This window comes from Topomyia yanbarensis, chromosome 3, assembly GCF_030247195.1.
Source record: "Topomyia yanbarensis strain Yona2022 chromosome 3, ASM3024719v1, whole genome shotgun sequence".
NCBI lineage: Eukaryota > Metazoa > Arthropoda > Insecta > Diptera > Culicidae > Topomyia > Topomyia yanbarensis.
The window spans coordinates 66,125,553-66,137,784 of NC_080672.1; the positions used below are offsets into that span (position 1 = coordinate 66,125,553).

Below are 12,232 nucleotides of genomic sequence, written 5' to 3' on the forward strand. Positions count from 1 at the left end.
CGACTTCGCGTGAAGACAGGATCATTACCCTAGGATGTATAATGCATGTTCTGATTTTTCTATAGAAGTCATGGATTCAAAAACAGTTGCTCTCGATTATGTCACGAGTGTAATATGAATATGGACTATATGTAAAAGCATTTAGCTCAGTACTAGGTGGATTTTATGACGATCTGTGTATTCATATACCATCAAATATCAAACTCACGGCTGATCGCAATGTCTAATACAAGGGTTAAATACCTTAACTTTAGAAAAAGTTTGCAGGCATTGGTAGAGTACTATTGATGAATTTTCATGAAGATTTTTACAACGATGTGACAAAAACAGCTTTTTTCGTTTTTCAAGATGGCCGTTTTTTCAAGCCTTCTCAGTTGATCCTTAACGAATACTTTTATAGTGAATTATCATAAATGAATTCTCCAGCTAAAATAGAGGTATGTCCCAGAGCAATGTTTAATTTCTTTTTGGCGGAATAATTGGCGGAATTGACGCTCGTATTTGAGGTTTTGCTAGGCACCGTTGCATATTTCAAGAATGTAATTTTATTTCAAACAAATTTGGATTTATCCGATAGTTCTCAAAAAAATATGTGCATAGCTAATGAAGAATATAACTTGAACATATGCTTGCACACCCTTTTTAGCCAAATACATAGTCATTATCTCATATGCTAGGTTCGAAATTAAGGCGTGCTAAATAGGAACTGCTGCCATAATAGGCACATTATCCTATCTTGAAAAAATGTTGTTCGAAATTTAACCGTTTTTGATGCAAGCTCACTTTTTACCCACAATTTTATGAAGCGAGCATCTATTAGATATACAGATATAACTTAAAGGTCTAGCTGAACTTATAATGGACTCGTAGAGCGCAAGATATTTCAATTGCAACCTCAAAATGTCATCCAACTAACTTCACTAACCTAAGCCATTAATCAACAGTGCACTGGTTATGTTGCATTGCATACCTACCGACTGATGTGCGATTCGTCCTTGATTCCTTTCTTTATTTCGAGGAGCTCGAATCGTGCTTTCGCTTTCGTGTTTGATTTTGTGGTCTACCATAAGCGATTCTTTATTGCGACATCAATTTACTATCCATTTCCCATTGAACGTTCTTGAGATCCATCAAGACGGCACAGTAAAGCAAAGAATTAGTTTCCCCTGCCTATAGTAATGATAAGTGGAAGTGCGGGGAGGAAATAAATAAGTTATATAAAAAAGTTTGCTTACGGGTTTGGGAGACATGCTCCAGGTTGGCGTGCGTGTGGGCGGTAAATCCGTTGAAATCTTGTTGCGAATCCTAAAACCGATATCAAGGCAAAACCAAATTTTATCAGCTGGTTGAGGTCCACTTTAGTTTTAGTATTACGCTTGAAGAAGACAGATCGGAAACTAAAGCAGTGTGGTTGTTTGGTTTTGAATCGTTACACACTTGGAGAAATCATCGCCAGGATCAGTGTTGCAATGGCCGAGAATTCCGAATTCAAACGATTGCTCGAGAGAGAAGCAAGGAAGGAGTATCAATTGATTTTGAGAAAATGTAACGCAGTCGGTAAGAGTAGCTTGAGGGAATTGCTAATAAGTTGTTTCTAGTTTTAACTACATTTAACTCTCAAAAGGCAAGCTAAAATTGTGTTTTCAAGAAGCATCGCTCCTAAGACCCAATGAAATCAAAAGCCTCTTTTTTGTCGTTTTATCAGTGAGAGAATCGAAAGCCCGAAAACGCTCGATCATTTGTATTTCGAATTACAAGTTCATTGAAACTAGAGAACTGTAAATCGTCGGCCTCCGGGACCCACTTCCTTTTTGGGGATTAAATAGCATAGATGAGATGGTTTATGCAAAGTTTACTCCGAAAAGGTGAAACATGGATTGAACCAATGTTTGCATCAGAGCACAACACCTAACTTAAATTGTGTTGGCCTTTGATGTTTCAAAAACAGTCAGTAACTGGCGCCAACTTGGGGCCAGTTAGGCGATTAATAGAATTCGCCCAAATCTATCTTTATTTGAATTAGGTGTTGTGCCGTGATTCAAAAATAGGTTCATTTCGTTTTTTTCCTTGTGCGGAGTAAGTTTTGCATACAGCTTGGTGTTTGCTTTATAAGCCAAAAACAATTTTTTTATATATTCAATTTTGTATTCGATTATACTGTTTACTGCCCATAAAAGCATAAGGGTCCCATATTGAAAAACAGCAAACCGAGAAAAACGCTTTTAAAGATTTACATTTTCATTGAGCCAAATGGATGGGACACCCATGTTTTGGTATTTTTTTTGATATTTTCTAACCATCCTTGTAGTCTCATTTGTGGATTGTGATTCAGTAATGATACAGAGTACAATCAAATAGATAACTCATATTCGACAAAAAGCCATATAGGACTCTTATGCTTTTATGGGCAGGGCAGTTTAGTTTATATGACATTTCTAATTGAATTTATCGAGTGTTCAGCCTAAAATGGTGACTTTTCATCCCGATTGTTCACATTATTCACTTTCAGAATTTTGTTCTGAATTCTTTGAAACGTTCTTCCTAGTAGCACAAAAACTTGCCCAAATTAGCACTGCATATAGCATTGCCGATCTAAATAATTGTTTATAATTCAATAGTTTGTTCTTTAGGTGGAGCCTAGAATTCCTGTTTATAAGAGGGTTATAAACATTTTATAGATTTGTTGCATTTTACTTACATTTTTTGTTGCTAATGAAACCCAAGTATTTTACTTGATCTAATCACCTTAAATTCAAACCATTAAATTTTACAATATGGCTATTATGTGGTTTACGAGAAGCTCTCGGCTTATCCAGAAACAAAAACAATTACCCGTATAGCCTTTGCTGGTCGTTCGTAGCGCCGCACAGTGTCGCTTAGCTGGACAAAACCTCAACATTTTGTTTTGGATTTTTCATAATTTAATATTTTTCTGTTTGTAAACAGGTTGAATAGTTTTCTCAAAATATTGAATCCTGAGGACGAAAGTTCGATTTTTTACAGAATTTCAAAGGTGAAATAAATGATGAATTCCGAGAAAAATTGTCTTCAAACCTAAGTTATTCAAATGAATATATCTTTTTAGTTAAGCTTCCAATTAGGGTCGAACTGGTTCCATTTGAAAGTTTATTCACAGGACCTATAGTCGATACAAGCCTTTCTTTTCGCTCAGACATGAAGAACAAATAATAAATCATGGATTAAATTAAAATAATAATATTCAAGGTGGCTGTACTTTTTTGAAATAGTTAGGAAAGATCACTTGTTGTTCATGATACTTAAAAATTAGTGTACTTTCCGAAAATGAAGATCTTGTTTTGCCCCTTTCTGCCCCGAGGTATTAAAAAAGGTGATTTTTCATGATATGTCTGAAGGAGACGCATGCTAGCCTTTGATTACCCAGGGCTCCTAATATATTTTATAAATGTCTCTTAATATTATCAACGATTGAAAACATATGTATTCTGCTAAAAAATTAGACACACCTAATTTTTTGAAAATGAATTTTCGGATATAGTGCACTTTATATTCGTAAATGTTGAATTTTTGAACCACCCCAAGTGCCAAAATTTTGAGGCAAAAAAAAAACAAAAAATAGGCATTAAATATGAATTCAGCATCACAAAATTATCTTAATGTGAAGTTTTCGTCTAATTCGGGTCACTTTTGAGGTTTTGTCCGACTTTTGTATGGAAGGTGATCACTGTGCGCCGGCTAGTGGCAAGTTGCTACTTAAATTAGTTATTAAATTTGCGTTTCGACTTCGTCTCATCAGAATCCTACGCTAACTTAGTTAACATAGTCAAGTGTGATGTCCCGCAAGAAAAGAAGTTCATTTTAAGCTGATGAGAACAAATGAAATCGAAACATTTGGTTGCTACTTGCCGGTGGTATTTCAAAAGGACAGTTTTATTTCTTACACATATTGAAAACTTTACTTTGTAACCCGTCAGGGTAACAATTTAGCATTGGGTGGAAATATACCTTTTTTGCGTATACAATCCGTAGTGTATTGTTTACGTAATGTTATGCTCACCGCTGTTCGATACCGTTCACATTTAGTTTGTAATTTTTTTGTATAGTTTCGCGTTTGTGAACGGTTTTATGTGTTCAGATAGGTGTAGTAATTTTTGTTTTATGTTTGTAGGTATATAAGAAACATAGGGTTTAGGTAGGTCACCGCTCTCCTCTCGCTGTAAAAGTGATTGCTAACTATGCTGTACCATGGCAATGACAGCTATGCGGCGGTGTGTTTTTTGGTGGTTGTTTGGTGGAGAGGGAGGCGGCCATCGGGAAAAAAGCAGAAAGTGACGGACCACGGCTTCAAACAGACGTCGAGATAAGAGTTCTCTTTTTTTCGGGACAGTTCTCCGCCACTAGAAGAAAGAATTCAGGGCGCGCGTGCGACGCGATATAAAACCGTCGAATAGTGCCGGCCCGTGGTTCGGGCACTAGTGAAGTGAGTGGTGTTGGTTCGCCGAAGTGGGACAGCTAACCGTAAAGGAACATTCTCGCGTCCCCGGCTAAAATCCAAGGAACCGTACACCGGCCGTTCTCGCTATAGAGGATAAGTCGAACGAGCCTCTCCTCTATAGCTAATAGCCAAGGAGAACGAAGCAGGGTAGACAAAGGTTCCCCCTGGGAAGTGCACTGCGGTGACTTCCGGGATCACTTGCGGCGAGCAAGTTGATCCGGCGATAGTTCGCCAACGTCGCTAGGGAGGTTCCAACAAAGGAGTCAAGCTCACCTCCCTAGCTAACCGCCAAGGACCGCTGCCGGAGCAGCCAACGACAATCCGGGAGAACTCGGCCGTTGTAGTCCCGGCCGGTCGGACAAAACCGTCGCCTTTCCGTCGTTAGCAGCAGCGGACTGCAAGGAACGATCAGCAGAGGAGAGTTTCGGAAGAATAAGCGGTAAAGTTAGAATTTCATTTGTTTGTTTACCTTTTTTTGTTTTGAAACGAAATCCGAAATTCTGTAGAAGCACCTAGGCAGCCCTGAAAAGAAGGGTACGCCGGGCAAATAAGAACCCGAGTAGTGGGCAAACCCTACTTACAACTTGTATGTCAGTTCTCAGTTGTAGAATGTTGAAAATTCCATCATAACCTGGAGCTTTCATGTTTTTTAACTTTTTCATGATGGATTTGATCTCACCATAGTTTGTTTCAACAATCTCGTCAAGAGACAATATTTAATTTTCATATTGCTGTAAGACTTCGTTTTCAATAGAACTCACAACGTTGAGATTAAAACTATGGACGCTCGTAAGCTGTTTTCGAGTTTTTTCCTCGTTTGTAAGAAGTACCTGGAATTGGTTTCTGGGGTGTCTTAAGAACCTTAGAAAGTTTCCAGGAATATGGCTTGATTAGCTCAATCTCTTTCACGAAATTTTCATTTCGTAAGAGTGTGTATCTATGGGAACGTAGATCACGGAAGGAAAAAGAAGGAATGTTAGTCCGATACTGGCTTTTGCTAGAGGCCGTATACACTGCCGCGCACTACCGGAAGTATCACGGGAGGAGGACATTTTTCAGTAAGTATACTGCCAATCAAGGCATAGAAGTCCCATATGGGTTTTTGGCGAAAATGAGTTATCTGTTGGATTGTATTGTGTCACCACTGACTCACAATACACAGGTAAGATTGACAGGTTTGTTTATAAAGTATCGAAGGAAATACCAAAACATAGTTGTCCCTTCTATACGTCTCAATGAACATGTAAATCTTCCCAGTGTTTTTTGAACTTGCTGTTTTTCAGTATGGGCAGAATATGGGTCGATAAACGATATTCTGACAAGCGCGCGTTTTAACCCATTATAACCCAGGGGTTTCAAAAAGTGAGCCAAATGCAGTGATATCTTCAATTCCACCAAAAAATGTATCAAAGATTATGGGAAAAATAAAATCACCGCTTAAAATGGTTCTGAGAATGAAAATATCTCGCGCAAAAAATTTCGTACGCTTAAAAACAACAAATTTTAAGTTGTTTGACATATTTCTTCGGATTTTCTGATAGACAACACTTCTTTTACACCTGTAGGAACGTTTTGTCACATAATGGAATTATTAGCACGAATTCCAACAATAAAATTCTATTAAATGTATTGCTTACTTTTCAGCCGCCATTTGCCCCAACTATACACGGTTCAAAAATGTAAACAAAATTATAGAAAATGGCAGTTGTCTTGTTTCACAATGAAATATGAGGTGTAATGATCCCATTAGTGCAATAATAAAGCAGTTAGATGCCAAAATTCTGCAGTAAATACGCGTTAAACGATTGTTAGTTCTGCGTATGAAATTTCATACGCTAGGATATAATGGGTTAAGATGTTTCAAGTCGGGCGCGCGGTCACCAGAAGACATAATGAGCGCCCGAATTCACCATTGAGAAATATTGAAACGACGAGAAAGTCTACACAAAATTTATTTTTACCTTTGGATAACTATAGAGCGAATTAGTTTCGAGGGAATAAGATGAAGCATGCAGCTCGCTCCTTATTAGGTTTTACACCAACCGACATAACCCCACAAAATGAGCCGGATGAACTTCGTTTGACAATTCTCGGTGGTTTGTTTACATGGGAGTTACGTGAGTTCGAATGTAACAGATGAGCACCCGTTGCACTCCCACTCACGCAATTAACAAAGTAAACAAACCACCGAGAATTGTCAAACATGAACTTTATTCATCATAAGTTTATTCGTGTCGTCATCTTGTAGAACTCAATAGAAAGGTGTACTGATTGATGGGTTACTGGGATTGGAATGAGTTATTTATTTCTAATCTTCGGTATACACCGTACAGACACCTTTTAAAAATATATATTTCTTATTAATAACTTATATCTATGCTTGGAAATGTTTCCAGTGAATTCTATTATACGTATGCGTCTAGTCTAGACGCATACGTCTAGACAGCAAGTCGAGAACAAAAACTCTTTGCAGGAAGATACGGCGAGTCGCCACAGTCTGCAGACCGAGTAGCATACATTTATCGGATCATTCCATGGAAGTTTCCTGAGAGCGAATTGCACAAAACATCAAAACATGATCAGGTCGCAGTAAAGTGCTTTTATTGCGTAGAAATCATCGAAGTCCGCGATGTTCCGCTTTAAGAAAACCAGCTTTCCGAAAGCCTTAGCATTTGTCGCGGAGATAACGGAAAAGTTCAACTTCCTATCGAAGAGCACTCCCAAGTCACGGATCGAGTCGATAGTTTCAGTTGTTCTTCCTTGTAGGCTGTATTCATAACATCCTGGAGTAAGCTAGCGTCCGAAACTAATTACTTTGCATTTATTAACGTTGATTTCCATTCCGTTAAACTTGCACCATTCTTGAAATATACAAATGTCTTCTTGAAGCACTGCGGCGAAGCTATAAGAAAAGATTTTCAGATCGTCCTCGTATAGCAATTCACCAGGCTTGATACGACTACAGATATCGTTAATAAATAAAATAGAAATAAGCGGTCTCATATGACTGCCTTGCGGGATACCTGTGGGTGCTCTGAATGTGCTTGAGCGCGTGTTTTTTATAGGCTCGAAGTCAGCCAGGTGGAAAATCCTAAACGTTTTAATTTCAGGATTGTGATGTTGTACAGTACTTTGTCGAAAGCTTTTGAAAAATCGATATAAATTGGTTGCACCTGATGAAGCTTTTTGACGGCGGGAAACAACCTAGAAGTGGTTAGAAATTGTTGTTCGTTTCATGACAAACCCGTGTTGATATTCCGAGATAATAAGGGATGCAGCTGCATACGTTGTAGACCAGCTTTTCGAGAACTTTAGAGAATTAGTTTAATAATGAGATGCCTTTGAAATTTTCGACATTGTTAATATTTCCAGCCTTATGGATGAAAACGATTGCAGCCTCTCTCCATGCTTTTTATAAATTGTGGCAAGAGCCACGAATCGACAGCAGTCAGAGCCTGCGATGTCGTCGGCTCGACTTACAAGTAGACGAGGGAGATTTATGTTTTGTACGATGGCAATGTTTCCAAATACTCTTCTGATGGGACGGTATAGTCGCTTCTAAACACTCCGCGGAAGAAATCGGCAAACGGATTCACGGAATCAGCTTGAGATTGCGCATTTGCATTTCCCACAAAAGCGTCAGTACTACCGGATCGTTTTCTGCTACTAACGAAATTCCAAAATGTTGCAGGGTGATCACGAAGGCTATGTTGCACACAATTCAAATACGAAAGCCGGAATTTCAGGGTAGCTTCGTATTGCAGTTCTGTCTGTCGTCTGCTTTCGTATGATTTTTAGCGAAAATAACGCTTGCGTTGTTTTCGCAGGGCACTACGCAAACGGCGAATCTCAGCGTTCCACTATAGATATTTGAAATCCATCCTCATGTTGACTCGTTTCAGTGGAACCTTTTGGCGGAGTATATCATATACTTTGCTGTAAAACAACGCGACTGCCTCGACAAGCTCATTACAACACATTAAGTCGGTCCAGTCGACAGTGGCAATCAGTGCGGAGATTTCGTCAAAGTTACAACGGTTAAAGTCAAAATCAAGGTCGCCAATCGTGTTGGTACGTACATCTAGCCGCAGGACAAACGGTTTGTGGTGAGAATCGACTTTGAGAATAGCAGTTGGAGGTTCAAAGAGCTCTGATATCCGAGTTGTTTACGAATGCAAGATCCCGTTCACACTCGCCAGTGAGCAGATCTGGACCGCCTGCAACCATAGACTCCGTTACGGCTATTTCTGTTCCGATGAGGCATTAGGCATTTTAGATCGTTATCGAACGACCACTGAAGGCGTGGAAGATTGTAATCCCCAAAAACAGTGTCGGTGCTGCTAACATTGTTTGAATTGCTTTGAACGGCATTAGCGCGCGTGTGATACAAATCCGGATCACTATTTGGCCTTAAATAAACACAACTAATATATGCAGATTCATTCGGGAGGGCGATTTGCTCCAAGTATTCAATTCCTGACAAGCTTAGCAGCGAACCTGCGAGGTTGTTCTTTACCGCTATTGGAACGCCGCCACCTCGGCACTGATAAGTGGTTGTTGAGTTGCGGTCGCCGCGGTATATTACGTAGTTCGACGAGAGTTCAGCGTTTAAGATGTCTTCGCGTAACCAAGTTTCCGTTAGGACAATGATCACTAGAAGAAAGTGCTAGATAGAATTCTCGTGTTTTAGTTCTCATTCTTCTCACGTTCTGGTGGTGAACATAAAGAAACTGCTCGAAATGTGCAACAACTTCGGGAACAGGTAATACAGAAAGTAAATCAGGCGATGTAACTAGTTGGGAGGGATGGTGAAGAACAGTGGAGGTCATCGTTGCTGAATCGGGTGCATTTGGTTTCCAAAAAACCTTTCTGGAATCCGACTTCGCTTCGAACTCACGATAAGCAATCCCAACTGGCCATGTAGGCGCCGTCATAGCCTTAGCTTTAGAATCCATGGGCATACCAACTTTGAAGGAGACAAAATTCCGCATTCTAGGATCTCTGGCACGAGGGACCAATTTAACAACAGTGCTTTTAAAAAAGTGACGGTGATTTTTTGTCACACCACCACGCTGTGCTGGGGCACGGAACACAACTGCGTAATGAAAAAACCAAAGCAACTTTTTGAAAAGCACCATTCCGCTCGGTCAGTTGTTTTTCCACGAACTATTTTGAATAATTTGAATCGTGATAATCTAATAAATCGACTGATGATGTTTTATATGAATAAACCGGCGACAAAGCTGTACACAATTTTTTCTATGCATACTACCAAGCGTTCAATTCTTACACATGCTCAAAGAAAGTAACTTGAGCCTTAATATCGTCATGTCTAACCCATATGCTATAAATCACTATTGGAGGCAGTACTATGCGGAAACTCTGCCTCCGGGAATAACACCAAAGGCCAGCAATAAATAAATTGTTCTACCTTCCCATCATGTACAGCTATCAGTAAATTAAGTAAACAATTCTTTCTACCATATTGTTTGTTATCCGCTGCACAAAACCTACAGTATATAGTTACCTCCGGCTGCGTAGTGAAAGAAGCGAGCCACAGAAAGTAACAGTGCCAGTACTACGGGAAAACACAACTCAGATTTATTCGTATAAAATCTGTAGTCCACGATGTGGCACAGTTACAAAAAGTGAAAACGGAGTTTAATCTCAAGGCCACATATAGCTACACCATGTCCGTTACTGTGTACTAGTTACGTTGAGAAGTTTAGCAGACAGAAAACTTAATTGCAAAGAACAACATGTAACACCAAATCGAACATGATAACGTTATAAACAATGGCCTTCGTGCGGTGGAACCTATCCATTCCTATCTGACTGGTATCCTAAGGAGGAAAATGCATTAACTATAAGAAAATAACATTTTACTCTCGGGTCAGATATGTGCCAACCGTGAAGAAAAATCAACCTAGTACAATCAACTTTAATAAACAGCCTTCGACATAGGCGACAGATATAGTGACACTTAAGAACACAAAACAAATTATTGTGAACATCAAGTAAACGGTAGCGATGGCTACATGGACGTGTTCGATGGCGTGAGAAAAGACAGACTGGTTGATCCACAAGTTGCGGTGCACAATACATCTAATGCTTCACTGGCATGGCAAAATATCTACACTAACAGGATCCACTAGACAAGAATTGCATTCGTCATATTTTTTTGTATTTTTAACACATTGTATAACATAAAAGACCAACGGCTCAATCAAGCTAACTCATGGAGCAGTGTCAAATAAACTAATTAAACACAACAGAGGGTCGAAACTAGCAACTAACTGAACAAATTCAAATGATTTCATACCCGTTAGCTAAACATTTTTAAGCTAAGAAAACTACATGATGACGTTTTGAACCAAACTACGGAATACTACTTAGATCTAGATGTGTACAAAAGTTGAAAATTTGGGAGAAAAATTACCTTTGAAGAGCATTCGTGCATTCTATCCTACATAGTTAGATACAAAATTGTTCTGCACATTTCCGATCAGATCAGATCCGCAAAAAACTAATTATTAGGCATCTATAAACTTAGAACATAATATAAGATGGATCTAATAAAACCACGAAACCCCCAAAGGATCCTTAACACCGATATATGACAATCACCTCTCTATTTCTCTATCTTTCACTCTCTCTATAATTACTAACTGTCCTAACCGACCCGGAAACCGATCTAATCTTCAGTCAATTTTCAGGTTTCGACTACGTAATTCAACGACCGCCACAGGCAAAAATCTGCTTCGGTTCCACTATTCAGCGGGAAGCTGTCCCGCTGCAGGGCCCGGCAAAAAGTGCCATCATGCGTCGCACAATGAGCGAACCGACAGGGGAAAGTCTAGCGCCCGGAACGTACGACATCACCTACTATAGGGATCATTCTCATCCGGTTCTCAAATTAGGGTGCAGCATTCGTGGTTACGGACCTCTATCTGCGACGTCTATTAGGTTTAAAATTGACGAAGTCGGTCATATTCCAGCGGTAGGGGAATATGATACGATAAAGAAGCCACCGGTTAAACAATGCTACAGTCCGTTCGGGGCAACCGTACCCCGTTGGGTTAAAATAAAATATCCAGCTATTCCAGGACCAGGAACGTACATACAAAAAAAACGCAAAGAAATTCGAATGCATTCATTTGGGAACAAAATCAAAATTATACCTGCTACAAGTACTGTGTGTAAAACTGAAAACTTTGACAAATGCTACCGCTGTGATCAGAAACCAGAGGTCGACTACTGGAAGAATGCAAAAACCGAACGGAGCTTGTGTCGATGCTGTATGCAGAAAGAAATTGATGAAGCAAAGTATCACTCGAAAACCAAATCTGTTATGGTCAAACGTTTGGCAACTTTAAGAGGGTTTCAAGTGAGTTTTAAAATGACGAAATTTGTCCAAACATTCCTAAACGCATTGTACTGTTTTCAGCGTGTTCGTCACTGCTCATATTATCATACACATGATAAAACTACGGCAGCTGTCCAGTTTGCAAGTAATCGTGACTTGAAGCAGAAATTCAGAGTTGAAAATTATTTGTCGATGTTTGAATAAACTTACTGTTTCTTAATTTCTCCAATGAGGTATATTTCTCTTTTATCTATTAAGTCGAATCTTCCCTTAGTTCAGATTGAAATTTTTCGCAATGTAGTTTTTATTCTTCTTGACATCATAATACCAGCAAATACTTTAGATTATACTATTCTAACAGTGAGAGATTTCACCGATTTCTGGGTGTGTTA

General features: G+C 39.2%; 1 protein-coding gene across 1 annotated transcript; it reads left to right on the forward strand.

Moving 5' to 3' along the window:
- The first annotated feature begins 1,469 nt into the window (after positions 1-1,469).
- Positions 1,470-12,044, forward strand: LOC131686970 (uncharacterized). The gene is made up of 3 exons (XM_058971002.1): positions 1,470-1,557; positions 11,191-11,861; positions 11,922-12,044. The coding sequence occupies exons 1-3, from the start codon at positions 1,470-1,472 to the stop codon at positions 12,042-12,044; spliced, it is 882 nt and encodes a 293-aa protein (XP_058826985.1).
- Positions 12,045-12,232: the final 188 nt, after the last annotated feature.

Bases quoted from the DNA above. Each gene is read 5' to 3' on its own strand.
- LOC131686970 (XM_058971002.1), top strand. From the start codon at position 1,470: ATGGCCGAGAATTCCGAATTCAAACGATTGCTCGAGAGAGAAGCAAGG. The intron at 1,558-11,190 runs GTAAGAGTAGCT...GTCAATTTTCAG, and splicing joins GAGAAAATGTAACGCAGTCG to GTTTCGACTACGTAATTCAA. The intron at 11,862-11,921 runs GTGAGTTTTAAA...TACTGTTTTCAG, and splicing joins CAACTTTAAGAGGGTTTCAA to CGTGTTCGTCACTGCTCATA.